General features: G+C 42.3%; 1 protein-coding gene across 8 annotated transcripts in view; it reads right to left on the minus strand.

Annotated features, from left to right (window-relative positions):
• Positions 1 to 18,328, minus strand: part of LOC115195336 (serine/threonine-protein kinase MRCK beta) — a 124,866-nt gene that overhangs the window by 13,689 nt on the left and 92,849 nt on the right. For 6 of the 8 annotated variants that reach the window (XM_029755116.1, XM_029755165.1, XM_029755137.1 and 3 more), the window contains 2 exons: positions 15,946 to 16,030; positions 2,805 to 2,922 (listed from right to left, as the gene is read on the minus strand). In XM_029755116.1, coding sequence (XP_029610976.1) covers positions 2,805 to 2,922; positions 15,946 to 16,030 — 203 coding nt within the window. Of the gene's footprint in view, positions 1 to 2,804; positions 2,934 to 15,945; positions 16,031 to 18,328 lie in introns of all 8 variants that reach the window. The other 2 variants (XR_003878681.1, XM_029755122.1) reach the window with 2 other exon arrangements.

The following is an 18,328-nucleotide window of genomic DNA, read 5'->3' on the forward strand; positions in this document are numbered from 1 at the left end:
GTAGTAACCAGTTTAAATCGGGGACGTTTTTTATCCGGCCGTGAAAATACTACCCCCTAGCCCCAACAGGTTTTAACACCCGCCCGCTAAACCCGGAAGCCAGCTGCACCAATGTGGGGAAAGAGAAAAGGGGGATACCTAGTCAGTTGTACAACTGAATGCCTTCAACTGAAATGTGTCTTCCATATTTAACCCAACCCCTCTGAATCAGGAATTTAACCCAACCCCTCTGAATCAGAGGTGCGGGGGGCTGCCATAATCGACATCCACATTTTCGGCGCCCGGGGAACAGCGGGTTAACTGCCCAATGCTCTAACCACTAGGCTACCTGCAGTGTCAGAGGATACACTATTCAACTGACGACTAAAGCCAGCCTGCAGGCACCCGGCCCGCCACAAGCAGTCACTAGAGCGCGATGAGTCAAGTAAAGCCCCCCCCGGCCAAACCCTCCCCTAACCCAGACCCCTGGGCAATTGTGCGCCGCTCTATGGGACTCCCGGTCACGGCCGGTTGTGACACAGTCTGGGATCAAACCCGGGTCTGTAGTGTCACCTCAAGCCCTGCGATGCAATGCCTTAGACTGCTGCACCACTCAGGAAGCCGCAAGCTAAATGCTTCTGATCAGTGATAAAATGAGCTATACCACCTCCATTTATTTGCCCAGCCAGAAACCAGTTAACCAAATAGCCTACACTGACAGAGATTCAGTGAAACAAAATTACATTGATTGATTGTCAGTGAAGTCACAGGCTTTTGGTCGTGAGTACGTCTAGGCTATTAAGCAACTGCAAGTGAAGAGCAAAATAATTAACTTTCAAAATGTTCTAATAAATGAGACAACTAGACAAGATGATCATGGGCAACACTCAACTTAGCACACTTTGTCCCAGCCTGATTGTAGCCTAACCAATATCCAAACAGACATTCAGTGAAAAATCAATAAATGTCAGATTTTAGTTATCAAGAGGAGTCCCCAAGCTTGTCTCAAAGCAGCACGATGACGCTGTCCCAATAAAAAAGCTACTGAAATGATCATCTAGTTGGCCACACTATTGTTTCAAATCTATTACAAGGATTGGATGACTTTGGGAATTTCAGAAAGAAACAATTTGATTAGCAATATTTTCATAATTAAGTGTTATTTATTCCCACAATAATTATTTTTGGATCTATCCAGTTGTGGGTAAGAAAACAGTGCATGCTTAGTGGTGGGCTATGAGAAGAGATGGGCGATGTGACATGCCTTACAAAGTTTAGAACTGGCAGGAGGATGATTAATGGGTACCCCTTAGCAACCATCAAGAGTTTAAGAGCATAGTGGCTGCCAATGTTTCATACTAAGCCGCAGGCAGAACTTCACTGAAATGATTACTAGGTCATTTGGCGGAAATAAAGGTTTCGGCTTTGATACCGGTATGTGACTAGTTTCAGGAAACTAGGCGTGTTGCGCATCACTACTTCACAGGACAGCCATTTGAGTGTAATTATTGCATTTCTTTTTTTAATCAGAAATGCCTTCTGGAACATGTAAACTTTCATGCCATTTGTAAATTCAAATAAAATTGTTAAATTACGAGCCTAGTCGGTTTAGCCACGTAAAAAGACAGGAACCTTCCCGCTAGCCCTGATTGGCTGAGATAATGGGTGGGCTGGACATGCCGAGAGAGGAGTTCAGATTGGTTTACCATATAGCACACTTCTGTCTATAACATGAGCTGGTCAGTATGTGTAAGTAATCCATTCTAACACTGCTTTTTTTGAAAGACATCACGTAGTAAAACAGCAAAAGTGTTGCTCTACACTTTCTGGAGGACTGAGTTTTGAAATCAGTGGATTAAGTGTGATTGCTAAGGATATGGAGAAAATTCTGACGTTTGATTGCAAATATGCAGAAAGAATAAAAAAAAGAGAACACAGATAAGGCTGTTGTATCAAACACCTGTCTCCAGATTACTTCAAACTAAGGGCAACCATGGCATCCGTGACAGAGGGAGAAGCGTCCATCCATGTATATGGGTAATATAGTCTAGCTAGCTACATTTTTCAGATATATGTTTTGTCAGAAAGTCGCTTTCATTTCAAGTTAAAGCGTACTGTTAGCTAGCTAACTAACGTTAGCTGGCTGGCTTGCTAGCTAACATTATGTGTATGATCTGTGTAGTAATATTATTAATCTCAGAGCTAGTTATAGCCATTTTCTCAAAAGCGAGGTTACAAGTTTATCAACTTCCAAAGCAGAATTACTTACACTACAGTTGAGTAACAATGGGAATGATATACCGAATCTCTACTTTTATCCAATGTAAAAAAACATAATTTCAAATTTTGCTACATAAGACCGAATCGTGCCGTTCGGTCACATAAAGAAAAGGCGGAAAAAAGGTTGGCGTTATGATGGTTGCCAGAAAAACATCTTAGTATGAAAGGGATAATAATGATAAGTGAACAGAGTAATGTTACCTCCTCTGATGGTCGAGCAGAAGTGAGCTACAGCCTTCCCTGTAGCTCAGTTGGTAGAGCATGGTGTTTGCAACGCCAGGGTTGTGGGTTCGATTCCCACGGGGGGCCATGTATGAAATGTATGCATTCACTACTGTAAGTCGCTCTGGATAAGAGCGTCTGCTAAATGACTAAAATGTAAGTGCTCTCTACTCCGGACCACAAATAACCTCCTGGCGACTGTGGTTCAAGCCCAGACTCCACCTCCCTTGTCTAGGCCCCTACTTTCTGTCTCCCCTCTCCACTTTACTGCGTCACAGTCCAAAAGTCAATTAAAGTATAAAAAGGGATCGGAAAAAAGGTACCTCCTCTGCTGAAGTCTCTCCTCCTCGGGGACCTTGAAGAGGAACTTTCGCTTGCTGCGTGTCCTCATCATCAGCTTCTTACTGTTGTCAGACGTCTCCGGGATGGCCAGGTCACCTTCTGGAGAGAGACTATATTGAGAAGCTGTACTGAGACCGAAATGCTCCTGAGGATTCGTTAATGACTATATTGTGTATAGGTGTAGCTGTGCCTGAAGAGGTAGTAGAGAGTTAAGGCATTGAGGGGTCTGTAGTTAGTAAGTATATTAAAGGTAGACTCAGCGATATGATGTAGATGCAGCAAGAAAAACAGCATAGGAGGTCAATTTCCGCAACAACTAAGAGTGTTGAAGCGCGAGGCTCAACCTCTCCTCCTGGCTACCACATTGTAACAGTGTGAAGCCAACCCGCGCACATGTGTAGATACTGTGTGCGACTGTGAGAGAGTGAAGTCTTACATTGCGCTCATCTCAATATCTGCGGGGCTGCTCATGGCAACGTAATTTCGTTGAGTCTACCTTTAAGGTGTAGGTGAGTGTATTTGGGGATACTGTATACAGTGCCTTCAGAAAGTATTCATACCCCTTGACTTTCTACACTTTGTTGTTACAGCACAAATTCAAAATGGATTAAATACAAATTTCTCTCACCAATCTGCACACAACACCCCATAATGACAGTGATTTTTTTTTTTATGTTAGCAAATGCATGGAAAATTAAATAGAAATATCGCATTTACATAAGTATCTCCAACCCTTGAGACAACACCTTATAGAAGAACCTTCGGCAGTGATTACAGCTGTGAGTCTTTCTGGGTAAGTCTCTAAAGAGCTTTCCACACCTGGATTGTGCAACATTTTCGAAATTCGTCATGCTCCGTCAAATTGGTTGTTGATCATTACTAGACAACCATTTTCAGATCTTGCCATTGATTTCAAGTATATTTTTAAGTCAAAACTGTAACTCGCCACTCAGGAACATTTACTGTATTCTTGGTATGCAACTCCAGTGTAGATATGTCCTTGTGTTTTAGGTTATTGTCCTGGTGAAAGGTGAATAAATCTCCCAGTGTCTGGTGGAAAGCAGACAAAATGTTTGACTCCAATCCCTTTCTTTTTTATCCTGAAAAACTCCCCAGTCTTTAACAATTATACCAAGCATATAACAAGCATACCCATAAAATGATGCATCCACCACTATGCATGGTACTCAGTAATGTGTTGTATTGGATTTGCCCCCAACATAACACTCTGTATTCAGGACAAAAAGTAAATTGCTACATTCTTTGCAGTTTTACTTTATAGCAATGGAATGAAACACACAACCAATGCCTCAAGTGTCATGCTGTAGGTGAACCACACACCTGAATCGTTGTGTGGTCCTGTCCAGAAACAACCCCCTAACCCCTAGACCCTTGTGGAGATCTGACAGGATTGGACAGGTGTAAGCAACACCGCCAAAATTTGAGTGGAGCTCTCAACGTCACCATCCATCAATCCCGCTCAGATCTCCACAAGTGTCTAGACTCTGGGCAGTAGGGGCTAGGGATTGTTTCTGGACAGGCCATGGGTATTATGGAATCTCAGTCAGTCAGTCAGTCAGTCAGTCAGTCAGTCAGTCAGTCAGTCAGTCAGTCTAGCACGGTCAAAAAATGGTAATAGCTGTCAAAGAGATGTTGTAGAGCATTTCCTAACGCTGCCAGAGACCCGGAACTCCACATGGTTGCGCGTGCAGGGTACACTAAATTAGAAGGGTTGCGTCCAAGTGGTGGGGAGTGTCTGTAAAACCTACAGGGAAAGGCTTGAACAGATATAAACTCAGCAAAAAAAGAAACGTCCCCCTTTTCAGGACCCTGTCTTTCAAAGATAAAAAATAAAAATCCAAATAACTTCACAGACCTTCATTGTAAAGGGTTTAAACACTGTTTCCCATGCTTGTTCAATGAACCACAAACAATTAATGAACATGCACCTGAGAAACGATCGTTAAGACACTAACAGCTTACAGACGGTAGGAAATTAAGGTCACAGTTATGAAAACTTAGGACACTAAAGAGGCCTTTCTACTGACTCTGAAAAACACCAAAAGAAAGATGCCCAGGGTTCCTGCTCATCTGCGTGAACATGCCTTAGGCATGCTGCAAGGAGGCATGAGGACTGCAGATGTGGCCAGAGCAATAAATTGCAATGTCTGTACTGTGAGACGCCTAAGACAGCGCTACAGGACGGACAGCTGATCGCCCTTGCAGTGGCAGACCACGTGTAACAACACCGGCGCAGGATCGGTACATCCGAACATCACACCTGCGGGACAGGTACAGGATAGAAACAACTGCCCGAGTTACATTAGGAACGCACAATCCCTCCATCAGTGCTCAGACTGTCCGCAATAGGCTGAGAGAGGCTGGACTGAGGGCTTGTAGGCCTGTTGTGAGGCTGGTCCTCACCAGACATCACCGGCAACAACGTCGCCTATGGGCACAAACCCACCATCGCTGGACCAGACAGGACTGGCAACAAGTGCTCTTCACTGACAAGTCGTGGTTTTGTCTCATGAGGGGTGATGGTCGGATTTGCGTTTATCGTCGAACGAATGAGCGTTACACCGAGGCCTGTACTCTGGAGCGGGATCAATTTGGAGGTGGAGGGTGCGTCATGGTCTGGGGCAGTGTGTAACAGCATCATTGGACTGAGCTTGTCGTCATTGCAGGCAATCTCAACGCTGTGCGTTAAAGGGAAGACATCCTCCTCCTCATGTGGTACCCTTCCTGCAGGCTCATCCTGACATGACCTTCCAGCATGGCAATGCCACCAGCCATACTGCTCATTCTGTGCGTGATTTCCTGCAAGACAGGAATGTCAGTGTTCTGCCATGGCCAGTGAAGAGCCCGGATCTCAATCCCATTGAGCATGTCTGGGACCTGTTGGATTAGAGGGTGAGAGCTAGGGACATTCCCCTCAGAAATGTCTGGGAACTTGCAGGTGCCTTGGTGGAAGATTGGGGTATCATCTCACAGCAAGAACTGGCAAATCTGGTGCAGTCCATGAGGAGGAGATGCACTGCAGTACTTAATGCAGCTGGTGGCCACACCAGACACTGACCGTTACTTTTGATTTTGACCCCACCTTTGTTCAGGGACACATTATTACATTTCTGTTAGTCGCATGTCTGTTAGTCACATGTCTGTTATGGTCATACAAATATTTACACGTTAAGTTTGCTGAAAATAAACCATGTTGGCAGTGAGAGGACGTTTCTTTTTTTGCAGAGTTTAGAAAACACACACGTAGTTGCCAAAGCTACAAAAAGAGGAAAAATGTGATCTGAAAATAACAAAGTAAGATACTCAAGTGAGAGAGTGGTGTCATGACTGTCCTGATCAGGTCAGGGTACAGGAGACCACCACCCACAGATTATCTCCCAAACCCCCAACAGAGGAGAGATCTAGGGGTCTGAAGATGTGGGGGTTTTATGACACCTCACGCCCATAATAAACCTTAGGCCACAGAGAAATTCCTTTGTCCTAACAATGGAGAACTGGCCTCAGAACATTAAACATGCAATAAAGGGACTTTGGAACAATGGTTTCCGTCAGCCACAATGGTGGTCATGACGAGAGGTGGAATATTAAAATGTATGTAACTTTTGTATTGTTTTTAAAGGTTAAGAGATGACGTTATTATGAAAACATTGTACCTTTAAGAGTTTTCCCAGTATATGCCTGATGTTTATACATTGTACGTTGTGTGGAAAATATCCAAATCAAACAGAATGTTTTGGTAAAGATGAAATGTGAAGTTAGTGTCTAAAATTGGATATTTTAGTCAAATCTAGGCCTTGCCCCTTTACTTGGTCCGCCCAGAGAATTGCCCTAAAGGCGGTTACACCCACTTCTGACCCGAGGGTATAAGACAGGAGAGTGAAGAATTAACATATCAGACTAATTGACCCCAAGCTGCAGCGAAGGTCTAACAAAGTCGACGAACCCCAAAACGAAACACAAGGTTGAAGACAAAGAAATCTTTTTCTACACGAGCTACGGACGAGTAGCTGTGTCTAAGCGGGTGAATTCAAGCCGAACCACCCAGTCTCCACTCTCCATCAAATCGTGGTATCTTCACCGTTCGAGTCCGACGCTGTGAGCTCTGAGCTACAGAGCTGTCTGTCCTCAGAAGACCGCGAGGGATCAGACCACTAAGCCAAGAAGGACACTGACATCGTGAGGACAACCAGAGAGTTGCGCCGGAGAAGTGCGTCATTGAGAAGCCTAAAGGACACACGCGGAGCTTCCCATCTGAGACCTCCAACACGTAATTACATCATTATATTCTGACCCATAAGAGCGGCAGTTCGGGGCAAGGCTAGATTTTAAATAAGCATAGCTGACAAATGAACCCAAATGTATATTTCTCTCGTGTACTTCCTTTGTTTGTCTCTCTTTTAAATCCCCATTTTGGGTAACACGCGCCATAGTGTGTTGGCCCGTTATACTAAGTCCTAATCAATAGCTAGACTGTGTTTTGTGTATGTGTATTTTTATCATCATTTTAGCTTGCTAGTAAATAAATAATCAACTAAGATTGGTGTGGCAAATGCATTGGTGAAGCCCGGGTCCGTGCAGATTCCCGGATTATGCGACGTTCAGAATGAGACTGTAGAGGAAATTGATTAATTTAGCGACTGTTGTAAAATCGATATTCTGATATCCTTTGAGTTAATTTGGGAAATAGAAACTCAATCAAAACAATGTTCCCATGGTGCCCCAGGTTAATGAGTTAATAATTGCTTGATTCATTGCTTAATTCATTTAATCACGCAATTATAAACCGTTAATCATTCGATGAGCAACAGTCGTCACATTAACTAATACAACGTCACGACAGTGGTATAATAACTCTACAGAACAACTCGTCAGAACCGCCATCCATACACATACAGTACATATACACACACAATGCTTGAAGAGATTATGGATTATGATTTCATTTCTTTATTTTTGTCAATGAGTTTGTTGACAGAAACCATTCTATTTTATTATTCTATTATATAAACTACTTAAAATATAGAAATGCTGTTAATCTTTTTCTTTCTTCAGGAATGTTAGCATGGCTATAAATGAATAGTTGACTAAAGCACAAACAGACCTGGCTACTAGGCATGACAAAGAAACAAGCAGTGTCCACGTTTCATGTTCAATTTTGTTGTTGCTAGGTGGAGTTAAGGCCCAAAGAGACCAATCTACACTTTTATTCCTGTAAGTAGACATGTGAAGCTGAAAGAAAATCATATTTAAATGTATATCAAACCATTTAGAAATGTTTTCATATATAAAGACCCATATATAGTGGGGTCCGACATTATTGATAAAGATGATCAAAACTGATTATAAAAGAATTCAAATACTGAGCTATATTGCGTGTAAAAAAGGGGGAAATGAAATGATTTTATAATAATACAATTGCTCAGAGAATTAAAGGTTGTTGGGAGCTGTGCTTTGGCAAAGTAGGTGGGGTTATATCCTGCCTGTTTGGCCCTGTCCGGGGGTATCGTAGGATAGGGCCACAGTGTCTCCCGACCCTTCCTGTCTCAGCCTCCAGTATTTATGCTGCAGTAGTTTATGTGTCGGGGGGGCTAGGGTCAGTCTTATATCTGGAGTATTTCTCCTGTCTTATCTGGTGTCCTGTGTGAATTTAAGTATGCTCGCTCTAATTCTCTCTCTTTCGGAGGACCTGAGCCCAAGGACCATGCCTCAGGATTACCTGGCCTGATAACTCCTTGCTGTTGTTCTGTTATAATCTCCACCCGGCACAGCCAGAAGAGGACTGGCCACCCCTCAGCCTGGTTTCTTCCTAGGTTTTGGCCTTTCTAGGGAGTTTTTCCTAGCCACCGTGCTTCTACACCTGCATTGCTTGCTGTTTGGGGTTTTAGGCTGGGTTTCTGTACAGCACTTTGATATATCAGCTGATGTAAGAAGGGCTATATGAATACATTGATTTAGAGTCAACATGGGCCAGCATCATCATGTTATTCCAAATAGAACACAATACATGGAACTTGCAGGTTACAGAAATATTTTTCAAGTTGAGATCAGACAGATCAGATCGAAGTATTGGTTATAATAGACCATATATGTGAAAGTATTGGTTATAATAGACCACATACGTGACACAGTATTGGTTATAATAGACCCCATACGTGACACAGTATTGGTTATAATAGACTATATATGTGAAAGTATTGGTTATAATAGACCCCACACGTGACACAGTATTGGTTATAATAGACCCCACACGTGACACAGTATTGGTTATAATAGACCCCACACGTGACACAGTATTGGTTATAATAGACCCCACACGTGACACAGTATTGGTTATAATAGACCCCACACGTGACACAGTATTGGTTATAATAGACCCCACACGTGACACAGTATTGGTTATAATAGACCCCACACGTGACACAGTATTGGTTATAATAGACCCCACACGTGACACAGTATTGGTTATAATAGACCCCACACGTGACACAGTATTGGTTATAATAGACCCCACACGTGACACAGTATTGGTTATAATAGACCCCACACGTGACACAGTATTGGTTATAATAGACCCCACACGTGACACAGTATTGGTTATAATAGACCCCATACGTGACACAGTATTGGTTATAATAGACCCCATACGTGACACAGTATTGGTTATAATAGACCCCAAACGTGACACAGTATTGGTTATAATGGACCATATATGTGACACAGTATTGGTTATAATGGACCATATATATTACAAATATTGGTTATAATTGGCCCCATATGCGACAAAGTATTGGTTATAATAGACCGTATATGTGACACAGTACTGTGACAAGATCTGATTACATTCAGTGTAAAAAATGCAGAAATAGAAAAAATTAGAAAGGGGGCAAATAATTTTTCCTGGCACTGTACAATGATGTTCCCTAACAGCATGCACTAGTTCTAGTGAGAGCGCAAATAGGCCCGGAGAAGGTGAAATACAAGTGTCCAATCTTCTTGATAGGATCTTTGCATACAGCTTGGAATCCCAAGTCAAACTTGAAAAAGCCTGTAGCTGGAACATTCCAAAGGATCTTTATCACTTTTTAGCAGAATGATAATACGTGTTAAAAAAACAATACAAAACATACAAACGACTACATCAAGCAAAACATCCCACGCCATCCCATCTGGTTTTAGCTTAGCTTATCATTTGTTTTTCAACAGGACAATGACATAACATCTCCAGGCTGTGTAAGGGCTATTTGACCAAGGAGAGTGATGGGAGTGCTGCATCAGATGACCTGGGCGCCACAATTACCCAATCTCAACCCATTTGAGATGGTTTGGGATGAGTTGGACAGCTGAGTGAAGGAAAAGAAGCCAACAAGTGCTCAGCATATGTGGGAACTCCTTCAAAACTGTTGGTGAAGCTGGTTGAGAGAATGCCAAGAGTGTGCAAAGCTGTCATCAAGGCAAAGGGTGGCTACTTCGAAGAATCTCAAATATATTTTGATTTGCTTAAACACTTTTTTGGTTACTACATGATTCCATATGTGTTAATTCATAGTTTTGATGTCTTCTCTATTATTCTACAACGTAGAAAATAGTAAAAATAAAAACCCTTGAATGAGTAGGTGTGTGACTGGTATAGAATATGAGTTGGCCTACTGTAGGCCTAAGTTATCTGGCTATGCTCCATGCAATATGCTGTGAGCTTGTATTTATTATGGATCCCCATAAGCTGCTGCCAAGGCAACAGCTACTCTTCCTGGGGTCCAGCATAATTAAAAAAATTAAACATTACAATACAGATTTCACAACATATTAAGTGGGTGCCATCACACCTCTACTAACAAAGTCCATGTGTACATGTGTGAAATGTGAATATGTTATCAGTCTCTGCTGTTCCATAAGGTGTAAATTTATCTGGGTTTTTTCAATTAATTTTACTGCTGGCATGAGTCACTTCATGCGGAATAGAGTTCCATGTAGTCTTGGCTCTATGTAGTACTGTGCGCCTCCCATAGTCTGTTCTGGACTTGGGGACCGGGAAGAGACCTCTGGTGGCATTTCTTGTGGGGTATGCATGGGTGTGTGCCAGTAGTTCATAAAGACAGCTCGGTGCATTCAACATGTCAATACCTCTCACAGATACAAGTAGTGATTAAGTACATTTCTTCTCCACTTTGAGCCAGGAGATCGACAAGCATATTTTAAATGTTAGCTCTCTGTGTACAGCCAAGGGCCAGCCGTGCTGCCCTGTTCTGAGCCAATTGCAATTTTGTTAAGACCCTATTTGTGGCACCTGACCACACGACAGAACAGTAGTCCAGGTGCAACAAAACTAGGACCTGTAGGACCTGCCTTGTTGATAGTGCTGTTAACCTCTCTAGGATAGGGGGCAGTATTTTCACGGCCGGATGAAAAAAGTACCCAAATTAAAACAGCCTACTACTCGGGCCCAGGAACTGGAATATGCATATTATTAGTATATTTGGATAGAAAACACTGACGTTTCTAAAACTGTTTGAATGATGTCTGTGAGTGTAACAGAACTCATATGGCAGGCAAAAACCTGAGAAAAATCTAAGCAGGAAGTGAGAATTCTGGTGCGTGTAGTCCTTTCAAGTCATTGCCAATCGAACACACGGTGAGTTAGGGTTCATTTTGCACTTCCTAAGGCTTCCACTAGATGTCAACAGTCTTTAGGAAGTTGTTTGAAGCGTCTATGATGAACAGAGACCGAATGAGAAGGCATGGAAGTTGGTCAGCCAGAGAATGACATCACTTCATTGGGGCGCCTTCACGAGGGTGGATCCTCCATTCCAAAACCTTTTTCAAGACACAGGAACCGTCCGGTTGAAATATTACTGAATCTTCACGTTCTAAAGGCCCTAAAGATTGATGTTTTACAACTCTTGACATGTTTGAACGAACGTAAATAAAAATAAAAATAACTTTGTCGTAACATTTTCTGCGCGCACATTTGGAGTAGCTGAACTGAACGCACGAACAACAATAAGCTATTTGCACATAAATTATGGATTTTAATCTAACAAAACAACATTTGTTGAGTACCTGGGATTCCTGGAAGTGCCTTTTGATGAAGATCATCAAAGGTAAGTGAATATTTCTAATACTATTTATTAATTTAGATGACTCCAACATGGCGGCTATCTGTATCGCCTAGTGTTTTTTTCTGAGCACAGTACTCAGATTATTGCAAAGTGTGATTTTCCAGTAAAGTTATTTTGAAATCTGGCAATGCGGTTGCATTCAGGAGATGTTAATCTATAATTCTTTGAATGACAGATTAATATTTTATCAATGTTATAACGAGTATTTTTGTAGATTGTGGTGCTGATTCACCGGCAGTATTGGAGGCAAAATATTTTCTGAATGTCACGCGCCAATGTAAAATGCTGTTTTTATATAAAAATATGAACTTTATCAAACAAAAAAATGCATGTATTGTATAACACAATGTCCTTGGAGTGTCATCTGATGAAGATCGTCAAAGGTTAGTGCTGCATTTAGCTGTGGTTTGGGTATTTGTGATGCATGCTAGTTGCTTAGAAAATGGCTGTGTGGTTAGTGTGTCGATGTACTCTCCTAACATAAGGAGAAGTGTATCTATAAAATTGTGTAAAATAGTCCTATGTTTGAGAACTTTGAATTATGACATTTTGTGGTTTTAAATCTGGCGCTCTGATTTTTCACTGGCTGTTGAATAGTGAGGGACGATTTCGTCCCACCTTCCCTAGAGAGGTTAAGAAGGCAGAGCAGCGCTACATTAGACAGACTTATCCCCATCTTAGCTACTGTTGTATCAATATGTTTTGACCATGACAGTTTACAATACAGGGTTACTCGATTTGTCCCAAATACAATGCTTTTTGAAATATTTAGGACTAACTTATTCCTTGACAGCCATTCTGAAACTAACTGCAGGTGTTTGTTAATTGTTGCATTCATTTCAGTTGCTGTGGTAGCTGACATGTATAGTGTTGAGTCATCCGCACACATAGACGCACAGGCTTTACTCAAAGTCCGTGGCATGTTTTTAGTAAAGATTGAAAAAAGTAAAGGGGCCTTGACAGCTGCCCTGGTGAATTCCTGATTCTACCTGGATTTTATTGGAGAGGCTTCCATTAAAGAACACCCTCTGTGTTCTGTCAGACAGGTAACTCTTTATCCACAATATAGCAGGGGGGGGGGTGTAAAGCCCTAACATATACACTACCGTTCAAAAGTTTGGGGTCACTTAGAAATGTCCTTGTTAATTTATTAATTTTACCTTTATTTAACTAGGCAAGTCAGTTAAGAACAAATTCTTATTTTCAATGACGGCCTAGGAACAGTGGGTTAACTGACAGATTTTTTACCTTGTCAGCTCAGGGATTCGAGCTTGCAGCCTTTCGGTTACTCTGTGCAAATCAATTTAACATTTTTGACATGCGTTTTTCTGTTTTTTGTTTGTTGTTATTCTGTCTCTCATGGTTCAAATAAACCTACCATTAAAATTATTGACTGATTATTTCTTTGTCAGTGGGCAAACGTACAAAATCAGCAGGTCCCACAGTTGACAGTGCATGTCAGAGCAAAAACCAAGCCATGAGGTCGAAGGAATTGTCCTTAAAGCTCCGACACAGGATTGTGTCGATGCACAGATCTGGGGAAGGGTACCAAAACATTTCTGCAGCATTGAAGGTCCCCAAGAACACAGTGGCCTCCATCATTCTTAAATGGAAGAAGTTGGGAACCATCAAGACTCTTCCTAGAGCTGGTCGCCCGGGCAAACTGAGCAATCGGGGGAGAAGTGCCTTGGTCAGTGAGGCAATCAAGAACCCGATGGTCACTCTGACACAGCTCCAGAGTTCCTCTGTGGAGATGGGAGAACCTTCCAGAAGGACAACCATCTCTGCAGCACTCCACCAATCAGGCCTATATGGTAGAGTGGCCAGACGGAAGCCACTCCACAGTAAAAAGGCACATGACAGCCTGCTTGGAGTTTGCCAAAAGAAACCTAAAGGACTCTCAAACCATGAGAAACAAGATTCTCTGGTCTGATGAAACCAATATTGAACTCCTTGGCCTGAATGCCAAGTGTCACGTCTAGAGGAAACCTGGCACCATCCCTACGGTGAAGCATGGTGGTGGCAGAATCATGCTGAGGGGGGGTTCAGCACCAGGGATTGGGAGACTAGTCAGGATCGAGGCAAAGATGAATGGAGCAAAGTACAGAGAGATCCCTGATGAAAACCTGCTCCAGAGCTCTCAGGACCTCAGACTTGGGCGAAGGTTGACCTTCCAACAAGACAACAACCCTAAGCACACAGCCAAAACAACGCAGGTGTGGCTTCAGGACAAGTCTCAAAGTCCGCGAGTGGCCCAGCCTGAGCCTGGTCTTAAACCTGATCCAACATCTCTGGAGAGACCTGAAAATAGCTGTGCAGCGACGCTCCCCATCCAGCCTGACAGAGCTTGAGGATCTGCATAGAGGAATGGGAGAAACTCCCCAAATAAAGATGTGCCAAGCTTGTAGCGTCATACCCAAGAAGACTTGAGGCTGTAATCACTGCCAAAGGTGCTTCAACAAAGTACTGAGGAATATTGGTGTCTCAGAGGGGTCTTTGGCCTGGTTTGCTAACTACCTCTCTCAAAGAGTGCAGTGTATAAAGTCAGAAAATCTGTTGTCTCAGCCACTGCCCGTCACCAAGGGAGTACCCCAAGGCTCAATCCAAGGCCCCACGCTCTTCTCAATTTACATCAACAACATAGCTCAGGCAGCAGGAAGCTCACTCATTCATTTATATGCAGATGATAGTCTTATACTCAGCTCGCCCCTCCCCGGATTTTGTGTTAAATGCTCTACAACAAAGCTTTCTTAGTGTCCAACAAGCTTTCTCTACCCTTAACCTTGTTCTGAACACCTCCAAAACATAGGTCATGTGGTTTGGTAAGAAGAAAGCCCCTCTCCCCACAGGTGTGATTACTACCTCTGAGGGTTTAGAGCTTGAGGTAGTCACCTCATACAAGTACTTGGGAGTATGGCTAGACAGTACACTGTCCTTCTCTCAGCACATATCAAAGCTGCAGGCTAAAGTTAAATCTAGACTTGGTTTCATCTATTGTAATTGTTCCTCTTTCACCCCAGCTGCCAAACTAACCCTGATTCATATGACCATCCTACCCATGCTAGATTACGGAGACATAATTTATAGATCGGCAGGTAAGAGTGGCTAGATGTTCTTTACCATTGGGCCATCAGATTTGCCACCAATGCTCCTTATAGGACACATCACTGCACTCAATACTCCTTTGTAAACTGTCCATCTCTGTATACCCGGCGCAAGACCCACTGGTTGATGCTTATTTATAAATCCCTCTTAGGCCTCACTTCCCCCCATCTGTGATATCTACTGCAGCCCTCATCCTTCACATACAACACCCGTTCTGCCAGTCACATTCTGTTAAAGTTCCCCAAAGCACACACATCCCTGGGTCGCTAATATTTTCATTTCGCTGCAGCTAGCGACTGGAACGAGCTGCAACAAACACTCAACCTGGACAGTTTTATCTCCATCTCTTCATTCAAAGACTCAATCATGGACGCTCTTACTGACAGTTGTGACTGCTTTGCGTGATGTATTGTTGTCTCTATCTTCTTGCCCTTTGTGCTGTTGTCTGTGTCTAATAATGTTTGTACCATGTTTTGTGCTGCTACCATGTTGTGTTGCTACCATGCTGTGTTGTCATGTGTTGCTGCCTTGCTATGTTGTTGTTTTAGGTCTCTCTTTATGTAGTGTTGTCTCTCTTGTGGTGATGTGTGTTTTGTCCTATATTTGTATTTAATTAATTATTTATTTTTAATCCCAGGCCCCCGTCCCCACAGGTCTTTTGCCTTTTGGTAGGCTGTCATTGTAAATAAGAATTTGTTCTTAACTGACCTGCCTAGTTAAATAAAAGCTTAAAGAAAAATATATATATATTTAATCCAGTTTGAATTCAGGCTGTAACAACAAAATGTGGAAAAAGGCACTGTATGTACTGAGTGAGTATATTGAGATATAGTTTTGTATTGGGCCATATGTAAGTGAGTATATTGAGGTGTATTTGTACCTGTGGAGTTGTTGCTGAAGTAGATGAGGCGTGGTTGTTCGGAGCCCAGCAGGTTCAGACTGCCCTCCACATTCAAAGGCCTTATCTGAGGAGGGCAGGGACATGGGTTACACCAAGCCACACATTCATACACGCATGAAGGGGCATAAACATGCGCATGATGCGTAAAAACACACGTGCCCAAAAACACTAACACTCTTCTCACTCATGGGTGTGCACACACTTAACTCACCCCCTACACACACCCGAGATTAGAACACGTATCCTCTCATACACTCACCAAGATGGGGCATTAGGCTCCCTGTTCCTGGAGGGCTACCCTCCAGTAGGTTTTCAATCCAACCCCAGTTGTAACTAACCTGATTTAGCTTATCAACCAGCTAATTATTAGAATCAGGTGCACTAGATTAGGGTTAGAGCAAAAACCTACAAGAGGGTAGCTCTCCAGGAGTTGGAGGGGTGTGGCTAGGTACAAGTGTGTGTATGTGAGAGAGAATGAGAGTGTCTGAGAATCTATGCATCTGCCTAAGTGAGTTTTGAATGCAAGCACCAATCTGTCTAAATATGTAACATGATCAAACGTGTGTAGTGGATCACCTGTTCACACATTTAATTTTGCCTCAAGAATATCTTACAGGCTACAACACCATATAGACACATGGCACTGAGTGTACAAAACATTAAGAACACCTTCCTAACATTGAGTTGCACTCCCCCCTTTGCCCTCAGAACCACCTCAATTTGTTAGGGCATGGACTCTACAAGGTGTCAAAAGCATTCCACAGGAATGCTGGCCCATGTTGACTCCAATGCTTTCCACAGAGGTGTCAAGTTGGCTGGATGTCCTTTTGGTGGTGGACCATTCAGCGTGGAAAAACACAGCAGCGTTTCAGTTCTTGACACAAACCGGTGCACCTGGCACCTGCTACCATACCCCTTTCAAAGGCACTTAAATCTTTTGTCTTGACCATCCACCCTCAATGGCACACATGCACAATCCATGTCTCAATTGTCTCAAGGCTTAAAAATCCTTCTTCCTCGTCATCTACGCTGATTGATGTGGATTTAATAAGGGATCATAGTTTTCACTTGGTCAGTCTGACATGCTTTGGACTAGAGGTTGACCGATTAATCGGAATGGCTGATTAATTAGAGCCGATTTCAAGTTTTCATATTAATCGGTAATCAGCATTTTTTGACACCGATTATGGCCGATTACATTGCACTCCACGAGGAGACTGCGTGGCAGGCTGACTAACTTACGTGAGTGCAGCAAGGAGCCAAGGTAAGTTGCTAGCTAGCATTAAACTTACCTTATAAAAAACAATCAATCAATCTTAACATAATCACTAGGTAACTACACATGGTTGATGATATTAGTTTATCTAGCTTGTTCTGCGTTGCATATAATCGATGCGATGCCTGTTAATTTAACATCGAATCACAACCTACTTAGCCAAAACGGGTGATTTAGCAAGCGCATTAGCGAAAAAAGCACTGTCGTTGCACCAATGTGTACCTAATCATAAACATCAATCACTTTCTTAAAATCAATACACAAGTATATATTTTTAAACCTGCATATTTAGTTAATATTGCCTGCTAACATGAATTTCTTTTAACGAGGGAAACTGTGTCACTTCTCTTGCGTTCTGTGCAAGCAGAGTCAGGGTATATGCAGCAGTTTGGGCTGCCTGGCTTGTTGCGAATGGTGTGAAGACCATTTCTTCCTAACAAAGACCGTAATTAATTTGCCAGAATTGTACATAATTATGACATAACATTGAAGGTTGTGCAATGTAACAGCAATATTTAGACTTAGAGATGCCACATGTTAGATAAATACGGAACGGTTCCATATTTCACTGAAAGAATAAACGTTTTGTTTTCGAAATGATAGTTTCCGGATTCAAGCATATTAATGACCTAATGCTCGTATTTTTGTGTGTTATTACTGAGTGGTGGTAGGCAGCAGTAGGCTTGTAAGCATTCATTCAAACAGCACTTTCCTGCGTTTGCCAGCAGCTCTTCGCTGTGCTTCAAGCATTGTGCTGTTTATGACTTCAAGCCTATCAACTCCCAAGATTAGGCTGGCAATACTATAGTGCCTATAAGAACATCCAATAGACAAAGGTATATGAAATACAAATGGTATAGAGAGAAATAATCCTATAATAACTACAACCTAAATCTTCTTACCTGGGAATATTGAAAACTCATGTTAAAAGGAACCACCAGCTTGCATATGTTCTCATGTTCTGAGCAAGGAACTTAAACGTTAGCTTTTTTACATGGCAAATATTGCACTTTTACTTACTTCTCCAACACTTTGTTTTTGCATTATTTAAACAAAAATTAACATGTTTTATTATTTATTTGAGAC

Source organism: Salmo trutta, chromosome 1 (assembly GCF_901001165.1).
Source record: "Salmo trutta chromosome 1, fSalTru1.1, whole genome shotgun sequence".
Taxonomy (NCBI): Eukaryota; Metazoa; Chordata; class Actinopteri; order Salmoniformes; family Salmonidae; genus Salmo; species Salmo trutta.